Source organism: Vipera berus (assembly GCF_964194415.1).
Source record: "Vipera berus genome assembly, chromosome: 3".
Taxonomy (NCBI): Eukaryota; Metazoa; Chordata; class Lepidosauria; order Squamata; family Viperidae; genus Vipera; species Vipera berus.
The window spans coordinates 37948681-37963424 of NC_138204.1; the positions used below are offsets into that span (position 1 = coordinate 37948681).

Sequence of the window (14744 nt, forward strand, 5' to 3'; positions counted from 1 at the left end):
CTCTGAGCTTATTCCAGCTCAAATAATCACGTACAATCCAGGAGAAAAGCATGTCATTTAGATATTAAGATTCTCATATCGGTGCTTGTTCCAGACTCTGTAATCAAACGTTTAGTCTCTACTTTTCCTCAGTAATTATATATTTTTACTTAACAATACAGAAACACCTATAGGTGCTAAATTAAGGCTAGTGCACAAGAAAGTTCTTATAACTGTCTGGGTTAGAATGTGCTTGAGCATTTATCTGCTATAATCATAATGCTATCATACTAAAAATACAGCCTGCCAATACCTATTCAGAGTCAGGACAAATAATTTACTTACTTTGTGGCACTGTGAGATGGGTGTTTGTTCTTCTTTGCTGGTACCACGTTACTTTGCTGCTGTCTTACAACATGAGCCACTCCAACGTTCAAAGGTTGGGTTGTAGCCAGAGTTACATGATTGGTCAACAAAGATGGCTGCTGCATAATAGTGCTGTACTGATTTCCATGTGAATGAGCACTTCTAAAGGAAAGAAAATAACACAGAGATTCCTAGTATTATTTATGTACTCCACAAGACAGAGCCTGTTTGTTATAATGGTTAAAGCATTAGACTAGAAACTGGAAAAGTGTGAGTTTTAGTCCCACCTTAGGCACAAAGCAAATTGAGTGACTTTGGGCCAGTCATTCTCTCTCAGCCCTAGGAAGGGCAAACCAATTCTAAAAAACATTGCACTGCAGAGACTTGCCCAGGTAGGCATCAGGAGTCAATACTGACTTGAAACCACACCTATTCATTCACACATACACATATACTCCAGAAGACAAGAACTCTAGAGTGCAATATCCAATCAGAATTCTGATACGGGAAAGATCTACGTTTATTTTATCTAAATTGCAGTAGGTTTTGCTCTCTGCCTCTTTGAACAAAAAATATATGACTGTACTACAGTATTCTTTCCTTGCTGTTAAAACTTCAAACACTAACTGTACATTTTTTGCAGAAAAAAATGTAATTTAACATTTGATAGCATATCTTGAGAATGCCCAACAGATTTCTTTCCACTTTTTGTGAGCATTTATTGAAATTATCTCTATCCACACATTCTTGACAATTCAATCATATTTCTATATTCATGTCTTTCTCTCATTCTCCCGTTTTCCCAAAGGGACATAAAAAGTACATACTAGTCAAGGAGAAAAGATTTTTTTTAGTTTATTACTACACATCTGATTATCTATTCTAAAAAATATAATCTGAAAACACTGCATCATTTCTATTCTTTTCTATATTATGTACTACTCATATTTCTGCTTTGTTGAAGACTCACCTCCAATCAGCCAACTGCTGGTTACTTCCAATTGATTCAGGAATCACAGCTGTTGGCTGAACAGAATTGTGCAATGCAACCCCTGGAAGTTGTTGCCAGGTAGAAGGTAAAAGTATCTGTTGGGTCCCTCCAGGCCAGGCCTGCTGCAAAACAACAAAAAGAAAAACAAAGATTTACTAAGATTAGCTGTTAAAAAAACTAAAAAAAAAGTTGTTTAAAGTAAAAGAAATGAGATATTGTTAACTTGCAGAGATAAAGATATGAGACTGAATTTCTGCAAATAATTTTATAAATGAAAATGAAAAAATACAAATAAAAATGTTTCCTCTCACTCTGTTCATTGTATATCTCATAAGACCAACTGTATAAGAGATTTATATTCATACAGTGTTGCAGAAAATATATTTAGCACTTAAACAGCTAGGCAGAAAAGACTGAGGTGGCTTTGAAGATAACAATTCCTCAAATATAGAATGGGAGATTGAGACTTTAGGAAAAGCAGGAAAATTTTAGGGTATGTTTTGCAGATAACGCATTTGTCTTTAAAAGCTAATTCTCATACAAACATGTCCATGTGAAACTAGCCCTTTGTAAGAATATGAATATACCTTTCTCACTAACTCAATATAGTAGTCTGCAAATAGCTGCCTAAAACAGCTGCTGAATACACGTTTTGGTAACTACTTCTGCATGTTCATTAGTAGAAAATTGGTTGGTTCAGGACTGAAGTAGAAGGCAATATAATTTTAAAATGAAAGGTTGTGTTCAAATGTTTGGAGAACAACTTTTTTTGGCTCATTCATTATTTCGAAGTTTAAAAATTTGAAAGTAATTTAAACTAGATTTTATGTGGTTCCTCCACATGGAATCAGGAGTAATTGGTAATGTTTTCTTCCCTTTGAAAAACAAATACTTTAGTATTTGCAAGCTTTATATATAGCCCAATTTGCATAAATCAGATGAAATCCACAAATTTAGGATCACTGACCTTGAAAGAGATGGTTACCGTTGAGCCATTAAGATAAAAAGAATGAAATTGCTGGCCCATCTGCAGTCTTAAATATTTTTAGTACACATTATATAACTGTAAAGAGTCTGAATGATAAAAGAAGTACTATAACAATTTCTCACTGGACAGGAGCTCAGACCTGTGTAACCAAACAGCTCTTCCTGCTTTGGCAGATTAAGCACATTCTTTTTGTAACTATTATTAAGCAAAGTATTTATTTTTTGTAATTCTACAGGACTACTGTAAAGTTGTAGAATATAGATAACTCTCTCTCTCCAGGGCATGAAGTATGTATCCCAGCACATCAGTTTTTAACAAAAGAAGGACTTCCTCTGTGTCCACTGTTGCTTTATGTAGAACGTATAACTCCTATGGATGATCAAACTTTCCTTGTATTTGCTTTCATATCCTTCCTTAGTTATAAAAAAAATCTGTTTACAGTGTGAATTGCTTACAATGGATTTATTAAATCCATCCAAGAAGTGTGTTTTCTCTTTGCAAAAACCTATCTATAGGAAAAGGTTCTGCAATAAAATACTTCCAGAATCCAATTCTTATAATCACATCCCACACAGTTCAAACTGCAATACAGTTTGAAAACATTATACATGAAATTTTAAATGACATATTTCTGCAAGTAACAAATTCTCTTATTCCACACACTGGTTCCAAACAAACAGCTTTCAAGCAGAGAACTGCTAACCCCTCTGCCAACATAAGCGGAATAATAAAAAAAGAGAATAATGTTAAGTCACACCATGCCTCTTTCCAAAAGCCAACACCTGCACAAGACAAAGCAGAGAGTTTAATACAGTGTGAGATCTAATGTCCCCACCAGAAGGCAGAAATCGGGCTTTCCAAGCGACGAACTGTTTTGACAGAGGAGGGACAAAAATATGCAAAGCTTAGCAAATGGCTAACGCAAACTTAGATGAAGCGGCGAAAGGGAGAAGTGTTGAAAGCACTAAAGGTGAGCATTTCAGGCAAAAGCCTTGAAGCCAAAATCCATGGAGAGAAAGGTAGGATTCAGATAAGATTAAGTGGATTTAGTCTAGAAGATATTTAGATACGAAGATATCATCGTATCACAGAAGCACAACAATTAGTATTCCAAGCAGAAGTGCAAAAAAACATTTCAAGCTCAAAACATTTCAATCCTGTTTCAAGTTCAAACGTAATGCTTCCACTTTTCAGTGTTCCCACACTGTTCTGACCATTCCATAAATATTTGAGTTCAAAACAGCTTAATTCCAAGCTAAAAAAAATGATTCTAGACTGGTCGAAACAAAGTGGGAGCATTTTTACTAAGTTTGCTGCATTTCATTTGAACCCCAAATAATTGTTTCAAGCTTAAAATGTTTCAGTTCTGAATGTTTTGCAGATTCTAATTCCACATATGTCATCTAGAGATTTATTAAAATCCAGTTTTTAATCCTTGAAGCTGAAAATTGTTTGAAAACAAAGGCTATGTCTTAAGAAATCTCAAAAGATAAGAGGGGATACAAGTAGAAAAGCAGTTCAAATGGCCTGTGTCTTCCATAGTTATTTTCCCTTTCCTATGAGACAATAGGTCTTAATCTGTATTAATTTACACTAGTTTCAGATTTTAATTTTCCATTCCAATGAATTTTGAGCAGAGGATATAGCATTCTGATCTCAGTCTCCTAGCAGTAGATCCAAAGAGGGACAGTTTAGCCTATTGGTTGAAAAATCCAAAATAGTTTTCTGATAATAAATAAACAAAGATTTAGGTTCTATTAGATGTATTCCATATGTTTCAATTATGAAATTATATTGAAGAACGCAAGTCAGAATGGAGAACTACAAAATCTGTAGTGATCTGTTCAACACAAGCAGTTATAACTGTTGTTGTTGTTTTTTTTTTAATCTATCTTGTCTACCCATATGGCATTCCTTGGAATAACAGAAGCAATGTCAGAGGGAGCAATTACTCATCTTGGTGAGACTAAAGCCAACAATGCCCCTTTTCTCTCCATTGGAAGAGAAAGATGCTCGCGAATTATCACTTTAAAGTAACAGAAGACAATGAGTATGCAACAAATAGAAGTGTGCTTGGCAAGACACGTGAGGACATCACCATTTCAAGTGCACTGCAATGTTTCCATGTTTTTCACTGATCTGATTCTGGGGTTTCTAATTGATTGTTTTATGAATTCCAATCACAGAAATCCAGAATGAGAAAGAAAAATTTGAGAAGTGTGTACAGTTTTTTTTTAACTTAGAGAATTAAAGAACTACCCTATGATATAGCTTAAACAGGAAGAGCTCACCTTTAATCTCAACCAAGAAATGTAAAAGGAATTAAAAGCACGGATGGGTTGCAGCATCTATTTAAGGGTGATGCACACTGGTCAGGGGTAATGAAAGGCCAGAGAGATTTGGGTTGCTAACTGTTTGATGTAAGTTAATAAATCTGGGTTGTTAAAGCCATAAATTTAATGATATTAGACATTTTCTGTGCTTAACAAATCTGTATGTGCAAAGAAACTAAAAACAAAAAAACTAAATTTGTCAAGAAATGGCTACCCAGGTATTAATGACTGAATCAATCTAAGGACCATTACTATTGTTTTCAATCAGCAAAATAAAAAGAGATAAAGAGTGTAGAAAAGAAGAAGTACATTACTGCTCTTTCCAAACTAGGAGAAGAGCTTGATCAGCAATCTAGCTAGTAAAGAACAACAGTCAATGAATCTGGATTCTTTACAGAGCAACACTAAACATCAGTCAGACAGTGCTTCAGCAATGTTGGGGAGGAAAAACAACAAGACATTAAGATGTAGCAAGAACACAGCCACAAGATGGCACATGCTTCCATGCCCTCTGCAAGTCTAAGTTAAAACAAAAACTCCGTTAGTGAACACAATCAAGGGAGGCAATTACCAGTACTGCAGCCGTCTGTTCTACTAGCGCTGGCCGGCCGGCTGCGCAGTTCAGAGTAAAGGGCACCGCATACTGCGGCGTGATGGTGGCTACTTGAGGATGAAGAGTTGCTACCATTAGTGGTGTACAGCTTCCCTGAAATGTAGATTAGGCAGTGAGTGAAACAAATGTACTAAGGTAACAGGGCCAGAAAGGCTTCCCCCAAGGATACAAAGGGCGCTTTTGAGTGACTTGCAGAATTCATAGGTATCCACTGAAAATCAATATGCTTTTCTGCCAACTTGTATGCACTGATAAAAGCATTTCTTCATATCCAAGAACAAGCCTTTTGTGTTTAGTGCACTTAAAACAAAAATTAATCATGGGTGGTATACAACACAGTGCAGGGAAGGCTTGGAAACAGAAATAATTCCTAAAATGGCTTACTAAAAGCATTCAATTGTTAAACCAGCATTTTGTGTTTGATATAAAAATTCCTATTGGTTTTCTCTTAAAATAGAGCAATTCAATTGCTCTGTCAGTATAATTATATTTCACCACAAAAATCTTAAAACCTAGAAAAGAAAAATTGTGTTGTATTCATATTGAATACAAATGGGATTTGTATTATGCTAGCCTAAGTGCTTCCAAATGCCTTCTGCAATACAAATAAAAAAGGATAAGTTGCTGTCTTTAAGTTATTCATGCCTGATCTAAACAGAGTTTACAATAATGTAACCAAAGTGCATTGCAAAGATAATACAATTAAGTTAACAAATAATGTATGTAACTTATTTCAAACCTTCTGTTCTGGAACAAACATCCCATTTTAACAATGAACATATAATAAAAAAGGCTTCTGAGAGCAGAAACTCCTTTGTTTTTTATAGCAGAACAGAAAACTGATATTAATAAAGTAGTAAGTCTAAATCTTTGCTATTATGTGTAACCTGTCCTTTTCTCAGTAGCAAGAAACAGAACAAATGCAATAAGCACTCATAAAGTGAATGGTAAAATTGATGGGAAAGAGTAATTTAATTGAACCAAAAGTGACAAATAAGATCTTTTTCTGCCTTCTACTAAATCTTATATTAATTGTAATTTTAGGGAAAGCAATTAAAATCAATTAAAATTTAACTTTTCCCAGAATAACAGAATAATATATTCAGTTTTAGGCACAGTGGAAGATCTGTACCTGTAAATGAAAGTTGGCTAAAATTTTGGTCTTAGACAATAAGTCTACTTGCAAAGGCCAAACCTTTAAAGCAAAGAAATCATTAGACAAAGAAATATTTTATTATGTTTTTCTCTAGTAATTTTTAAAAGACTTAGGAATTTCTGGTTCTCAGTTTCAATTGAGAATACACCACATATATTATCCAAACATATCCATGACACCTTGTTTTACTTGCTTTTACCTGTGTGAGAACTCCGGACTGGATCTGCAATGGCTGAGCTGCTGGCGCTTGTGGCACAATTGGAACAGCATTGTCCATCCTTACAGGGAACCCAGAGTGCTTTGTGGTTGCCTGAAGACCAGCTGGATGGAATAAGATCACAAATAACTACCTAAATATGTTTCAGAGCTTACTTTCCAAAGATAATGCATGAAAAAGATGCAGGTATGGTCATAATTATCAGTACTGAGAAAAGTTCAACCACCCCAGAAGCTAGTAATCCATGACAACCCATACTATGTTCTCAAGGCACCCAGTATGCCACAGGATCAAAAAAGTTGGGGATACTGGCCTCCGTTTGTAAGACAGTTATGAAACAGTCAAGAAAATACTTTTTGAAATAGCCATTAAGTGAACTATGCTGCTTCCTTCTGTTATGAAATGTATATCATACCTACCATAACATACTTAAGATATTACTTTATATATTACAAAATCCAACTTTGGCCTAGAAGCCCCAAAATCAGCTTGGGTTGACTGGACATTTCTTTCCACATAGATTTCTTTTAGTTCAAAAAGAAAATATAGGTTATATATATATAAGTTTGAAATCTAAGAGAGAATTTTTACAAAATGTTTTACAGATGGTATTTAGACTTTAAAAAGCTAAGCATGTATCTGAATTATTAGCCTAAATGTTGGAGGTGCGGTGATAAAGACGTAATATATTTTCATATTTTCATATATGGTAGACCTGCAAAAAGGTTAAGGCTTTTTGGATAAAAATTTGATGGAATATACTAAGTTGATGTTGAATTTAATTACGGCAGCAAGACTTTTGATAGGATAGTACTGGAAAGAGGAACTGCCGACCATAGAAGAGTGGATTTTAAAGGTTTCCGACTTGGTCGAAATGGTGAAGATTTCGGCCTATTTGAAAGATTACTCGCAGGAACGCTATATTATGGAAGGGAGAAAATGGCTTGAGTTTACTCAGAATAAGTATAGGGTTAAGAAGTTTTATATCTGAATAAGTCTTCTTTCTTCTTTCTTTATTTTTTTTTCTATATTGGTGTTTTTTTTAATATATATTTATGTATATTTAATATTACTAAGGTTTGTTTTATCCTATATAAGCTAGAGAGTGATAGATTTTAGAGTTTATGGTTGTTAGTATATGGTTGTTTATGATTGTTTTTTTATATATACCTTGTACTTAGCTCTGGGAAGTCGGGGGGGGAGGGGGGGAGGGGGGAGAAGAAGGGGGGAGGGAGAAGGGGGGGAGGGGGGATTTTTTAAGGGAAAAATTGTATGTTAAAACTTTTTAATAAAAAAAAAAGAAAATATAGGTTTTGATGCATAGACAGCACTTTTTTCTATCTTTTTTAAACCATATTAAAATTATAGTTTCATGGATATTCATAAATAGTATGTCAGGATAAAAACACACTTACTTGGAAAGGCAGGAGGACATACAATGAATGTTTGTTGAAATGGGTCTGTTTGAGTGCAAATTTGGGTTGTTCCAGGCTGTAATGAAACACTCTGTTGGGCCACACCAGCAACTGGTGCTGCAGAGGATGGATAGAGAGCAGACTGATAATTCAACAGCGAAACATCTGAATTTGCTAGAGAAAGAGTAGCTGCTGCTGTAGAATTGGAAGCCAAAACACTAGCCTGAAAAACAAAACAAACTATCATTAGAACTAGAAACTGTAATATTCTAACATATATATTAAACGATTGAAAACAAGATGAAAAGCATCTGCAGATTCCCTCATCCTGAAGGGGATCTAGAACTCATAGGCACTCATGATAGATTTTTGGAGCAAATGCTATGGCCTACCAAATACTGGGCTGATTTCAAATGAAATTCACTGAAGCTACTGTACTAAAAAGAAGTCAATTACTAGGAAGAATCATTCCATAAAATGATAAAAAGTTTATTTTGATTTCTTCATCAAAAGAAACAAAAAGGAACTGATTACCTGATGATGCACAGTACTCAGCTGATTGTTGAAACTCATGGTGAGGTTTGTGCTTGTATTTGGTGCAACATGTGTCGTGAATGGGCTTTTTATCTGATTAACAGTGTCATACATATTAACTCTTCGTTTACAAATTTCCATGTTCTGAAAACAGGATTTCACACTGGAAGAGAATGTGAAGCAATTTAGCTAACACCATACAGACTATGTCTGATTATTAAAAATAAATTGCCTGTGAATTAATAGTTATCAAAACCTTTTAAGTTGCTTGGGCTTTTTCTGAAATCTAATTTGATACATGCCTAAGTAACTATAACTGCTATTCTTCTCCATCACAATTCCACAGTACAGACAAAATGAAATATTCCCTATTCCAAAATATACCCATATAGCAAAATATTTCTAGCAAATTATATATTACTACCAGGTTTCTCTCTTTTGTATTAGCAACATAAAACTTACCTATCTAAGAGAAATCAATAGATGGCAGTGGAAAGCCAAAATTTAAAAAGGAAGTAACATGCTCAGCTATTATAACAAGATTTCTAGAAGTCTCTGAATAACATGATAGTAAAACTACTGTTTAGGAAACACTTTATAAAATTATCCAAAGATAATACTTGTTACTTGTTTGTTACTTGTCCAAAACCAGGAAGAAGCAGGTGACAAATCTGAATGAACTAATGGTATCATTTATCTGGGCCACAAACTCACTGGTTGCTATGTGGAAAATCCAGTAGATGATTCATTGTCACAAATGGATGGTTCAAAGTCTTCAGCGGAGTAATTCTCTTATCTGCATCAATTGTCAACATTTTCTTCAACAAATCTATATATTCTCTTCGGTCAGCCTTCTCTGCCAACATATCTGTTCCCTCCAAATCTGTAGACATATTTACCTTGTGGAAAGGTTTTTAAAATTGTTTAGATTTTTGTTCAACTTATACACTTCATAGCAGGAAAAGTAGAAACTTTTAAATTCCTGAGGAATGTAGTTTAATTTATTCTCATTTTCTCTTGGTTTGCTTCTAACAAATATTTAACTTAAAAGAAAAATTACCCTTTCATTTAAAGGGTATGTTCAAGACAGGTCTACCAGATATTAAGTGATTTTCCTAAAATCATTTATTTATAATTGTTAAATTACTGAGAATTATCCTCAGGTATACTAGGGATACCAGCTGAATAGCTCCATGGAGAATAATAGAAAGGGAACATAATTAGCTTCTATGTAAAACAACTGTAAATTAGTAGTTTCTTGGATTGCAATACCTGTACTTCTCAAAGGCAATATTATTTTTTATTGGTAGCTTACTTGTGCCATGTCGTCCAAACAATTAAAAATGTATTTCCGAGCTTCCTTTGATTTTATTCCTGTCTCCAACTCATGTTCTTCTGGAGTCTGTCAAATAAAATGGAAGTTACAAGGAATTATATCAAGATTTAATATTTTAGTACAATAAAACCAAAAGTACGTCAGCCTGCAATACTGCAGGTTTCAGAGAATTTCTGAAGAGCTTAGATCTAAAACAGTGTTTTAAATCAGAAAAAGAGCTTTATAATCAGGGCAGAAATAACTAGCAAATACAATGTCTGTTTATAGAAAATGGACAAACACATTGGAATCTGACAATTTTTTAAGACCAATTTAGATTGTCTTAAAATTTTACAGAAACTTTTACTGATATTTTTTTCATTGCATTTACAAACATGTTTTCTATAGACATGTCTGTTGTAAATTTCCAAAAAACAAGTCCAATTCAAACACACTTCTGCATCAACTATGCACAACAGTAATTAAAATATTTTTTTATTTTTTTATTGGACTTATTTCACTGGACAAATCTACTGTAGAAGCATTTTCTTAGAGACAGTTACAGAATCTCACTGAGGCAAGGTAGGGGAAAACCTAGCCTATTTTTTTTTTCAGCCTCTGTTATCAATCACCATTTTTACACCAATGGTTTCCTGTTTTTAGTACATAAAGGATCCAGTTTTGGAGGGATGCTTTATAGCTAATGGCCAGATTTATATTCACATACTTTGTTGGACAAACTACAGTAGCTCACATTTATGACTAATCCACTAACCGTAAGGATAGATTTATACATAATCCTAAATCAAAATTAAATCACATTATAGTATACTATATGTGCAGTCATTCACTATTTAGGTTTCCTTTACCTAATGGGTTTGCAGTTATATACTTTACCCAGTTATTAGCAAATTAATAAATATTCTACTCCTGATGTTCAGATGCTGATGTTTCCCTGGACAAAGTGCTACTAAATGCAATATCGATTACTACTAGTTTACTTATTAGTTTACATTTATTGTTTTTAATTTAGTAACTTAGTTACTAGTTTTAAAATAGAAATGAAACAATAAAAACCAAATAATTAGCTAAGATATGTCTTAAAAGTAAGTGGTATTATCAGAAAACAAGCCTTCTAAAGAATAAAAGAAAAGAAAAAGAAAAAAAAACCTTTAGTCTCCACAAAGGGTATCCCAAGTTTGGATCTCTGTTAAAAAACCTGCTTGTTTTCGTTCCCGCACTCAAAAGATACTCTGCTGGTAGTCCTTGTGTTTGTGAAATGTAACGAATCTGCAACAGAAAATAATGTTGATGTCAACAAACAACTATTAATGTTAACATATAATAATAGTAATTTTATTTTTATATCATTATTCCACCCAAAGGAGTACGGAGTTATATAGAAGAATAAAAGCAAGCGCAGTATGCTACAAAAGAAGTTGTTTAGTCCTAGGCAGCTAGTATTCTACAAATGCTTTTTCTGGGAAAGTTTTACTCTCCTCGGCAGAATTCCATAATTGGGTTACTTCTATGAAGAAAAACCTTTGGCTTCTGCTATGAACCAAACCTTTCAATGGGACCATGAGGAAAGGCCTTCTTTTTTAGTGAATTTTTGGAGTGTAAATATTCACTTAAACATATAGCACTGTTGAGAGGAAGAGGAGTTAATTAGATTGCTCACAGGAAGGAGAACAACAACACAAAGATCCTGTCTGCCCCAGAGCAAATGTGACTTTGTGAAATCGTGTATATATAGTTATACCCACACAAAGCATACTTTGCATATAGTTATGCTCGCACAGAGATAGTTGGCAATAATCTTTCTTGGCAGAGAATGGAGCAGGCAACTGTACTGTATAGCCATAGGCAGAAAATACTGTAACCCTGTAAGTGCTAGTGTGTAGTTCTTTCTATTTTTCTTATAACATAGGACCATGGAATAGGATGGGGGAGGACAAAATGAACAGATATTTACATGTCTCATATGATTATATTTGGTCTCAAAATAAGAACGTGTTAAGCACTAAGAAGTTATATGTAGCAATCTGAGATGATTAATTAACCCCAATCAATTGCTCTCAGGTCAAAAGTCCAGTGCCAATGACTTAAGTGGCTCTCATTTAACCCATGTACAAATATCAATATTTACTCAAAAGCAAATCCTATTGGATTCAATGAAACCTATTGCCTAGCATAATAGTTTAAAGTTGGTATTGTTTGAATATCAGCATACCAGCAAAGACTTACTTGATCATATTCTGAAGCTCCTGGATACAAAGGCCACCCAAGAAACAATTCAGCTATCACACATCCCAGTGACCACATATCAATAGCTTCACAAAATGGCAAACCCAAGATGATTTCAGGAGCTCTACAAAATATGCAATATTTTATTTATTATTCAGAATTCACCAACGAATTCACAAATCCCACTAACTTGAATGGCAATTAAAAGGTTGTAAATTATTACATGTATAGTCAGAAGAGTTTTCCATAGTAAACCATTATTTTTTCCAAGAAAAATGCATAAAGGTTCTGACAAAAATAGCAAATTTATCCTGTAACCTTGAAAACTACATTATGACAACCTGTAAGACATATAACTTCTAATAAACTAAGTTCTGACAATCAGGAGTTCCAATATTTTTAACTTTTAACATTTACATTGATACAAAAATTTGGGATATTTGTTACAAAAGATTAATAGCTGAGATTTGACAAAACTGATACTGTTATTTACAAACTCTTATTTTCTTATTTAGGTAGGAATACTGATGCACTTAATTTCTATTACACTGGCAGCAATTTTGCATTCAAGGATATTCCATTACAGTCATCTGACATAAATATATTTAGATGCATATACCACTGTGATTGTGGATTACATCTTGTTAAATTGGAAGAGACAATTTCTAGCAAAATCAGCCTATTCCTGTAAAGTGATATATGCCCCCTTCAAAGTATATTGCACTGACTTCATTTGGAATTACTTCTGAAAATAGTAGTAACAGTAACCTTACTTTTTATGCACTTATAACTAGGAGCAACACAAAATGATAAAATGAATTAGCAACATTTTCTACCACTGAGAAAAGTGCAAATATGAGTTGTAGTTAAGCACCAGATCCAACTTCTTTCCTCAATTCCATTATTTCTCTACCCAGTTTCTATATACTCTCATCCTCTTTCAAGAGACCATAACCACTGATTTTTACCTCATTTACATCTTATCTCAGCTGCTCCTTTCCCTCAGTCTTATGTTATAGTCCAGCAATTTCATCGACCAGAGGATGATACAATCCCTAAACTTTTCACTTATTTTAAACAGGGAAGAAAAACTTTTTATAGACAAATTGTAGAAGAGACTGAAAGTTTTTCTTCTTCTTTTTTTTTTTTTGCTTCACTAGCAGATTGGCCAATTCAAGATTCACCTTAGTACAGAATATTGGTTTAGAAAGTGTGATAATGAGAACTGATAAATTTGCAAAGGTGGAAAACATTGGTGAGAATTTTAGAACATTTTTCATATGGAAAATATAATCTATTTTACAACTTTAAGAGTACATTTCATTTTCAGACACGCATAGATAAAAATTGAAGAACAAAGATTTTCTAAGTCATACAATGGCTCTCTTGATGTGAACAACTCACCCATGATTAACTTAACATTTTTCTCAATTAGCCTAATTTAAACTGACAAGCATTAACATAGTAGGCTAAAATGTGGCTGTCTATTTTGTGTTTCACGGTACCATGTGAATATGGTTTTATATTGTATAATTTTTTTCCTGGTATATCCATATGGACAAATCCAGGCAAAAAAGCAGATATCTAATAGAGGAGTCCTTCCTAGCTCTACCACATCTTAACAGAATTGTTGCTCAATGTACACAGAGGGAGCAACAAAAACTAATAATTTCAGCTTTGCCTGTATTAATTTAATAATCATGCAAAATGTTTCAAAACAATACATGTTACAAACACAGGATGATAACACAATCCAAAGAAAGTAGCAATAAAACATCTGATGGTACAGCACCTAACCCATCATGCTAACAAAAAAATAGCAGTCAAGTTTAATTTGACCTTTCAAGCTACAGGAGAAAAAACTGAATTCCTCTCACTCTTGTCTAGGTAACTACCGTAGCTACAGTTTATTTTATCCATGTCCTTAAATGAGGGATAAAGAATGTTTGTATTAAAGGAATTTACAAAGCCTATAGCCAGAAAGTATTTTAAAAAAGAGCTTTGAAATTTTAGCAAGAAGGGAAATCTACAAGATTCTACAACATTCATTTAAGTTATTTTGCATAGGAATATTGCCTGCAACTAAATGTTTTCAATACAAAAGGTAATATTTTAATGCGATTCATAAATAATTTTTCTTCTAAATAAAGGAACATTGTGTCCATTTAGCCTTTTTTTCTAAAACCATAACCAGCAAAAGTTATACCCTCCAAATAATATTATAGTTTTTATAACCCCTTAACTTGTGTCCATGTTTTTGTTGCTAATGGAAGCATATGAGGGACACTAGGACGCTTATGCCAATATTGAAAAAGACTTTCTATCAGGGTGGATAACAATCGATTTTTTAAAAAAAAAATAGATTTTTAAAATTTAAATTGGATTTTTTTTAATTTTTATCCAATTTATTTTAATAAAATGCTTTAAGATACATTAATAATTTAGTTTATTCAGCATGAAATGGAGCTTAATTATATAGTATGAGGCTGTATATTCTGCAATATTTACATTTTTGGTAAACTCATTGAATGAATCCAAGCTCTGCAAGCTGAGATAACATGCACTGCATTGATGCATTCACACAATTTCA

General features: G+C 33.5%; 1 protein-coding gene across 4 annotated transcripts in view; it reads right to left on the reverse strand.

Moving 5' to 3' along the window:
- Positions 1 to 14744, reverse strand: part of HIPK1 (homeodomain interacting protein kinase 1) — a 41537-nt gene that overhangs the window by 12634 nt on the left and 14159 nt on the right. For 3 of the 4 annotated variants that reach the window (XM_081325702.1, XM_081325701.1, XM_081325703.1), the window contains exons 3-12: positions 12155 to 12278; positions 11078 to 11197; positions 9908 to 9994; positions 9307 to 9491; positions 8593 to 8755; positions 8059 to 8281; positions 6626 to 6747; positions 5229 to 5363; positions 1316 to 1458; positions 325 to 507 (exon numbers count right to left, since the gene is read on the reverse strand). In XM_081325702.1, coding sequence (XP_081181828.1) covers positions 325 to 507; positions 1316 to 1458; positions 5229 to 5363; positions 6626 to 6747; positions 8059 to 8281; positions 8593 to 8755; positions 9307 to 9491; positions 9908 to 9994; positions 11078 to 11197; positions 12155 to 12278 — 1485 coding nt within the window. The remainder of the gene's footprint in view (positions 1 to 324; positions 508 to 1315; positions 1459 to 5228; positions 5364 to 6625; positions 6748 to 8058; positions 8282 to 8592; positions 8756 to 9306; positions 9492 to 9907; positions 9995 to 11077; positions 11198 to 12154; positions 12279 to 14744) is intronic. The other variant, XM_081325704.1, reaches the window with a different exon arrangement.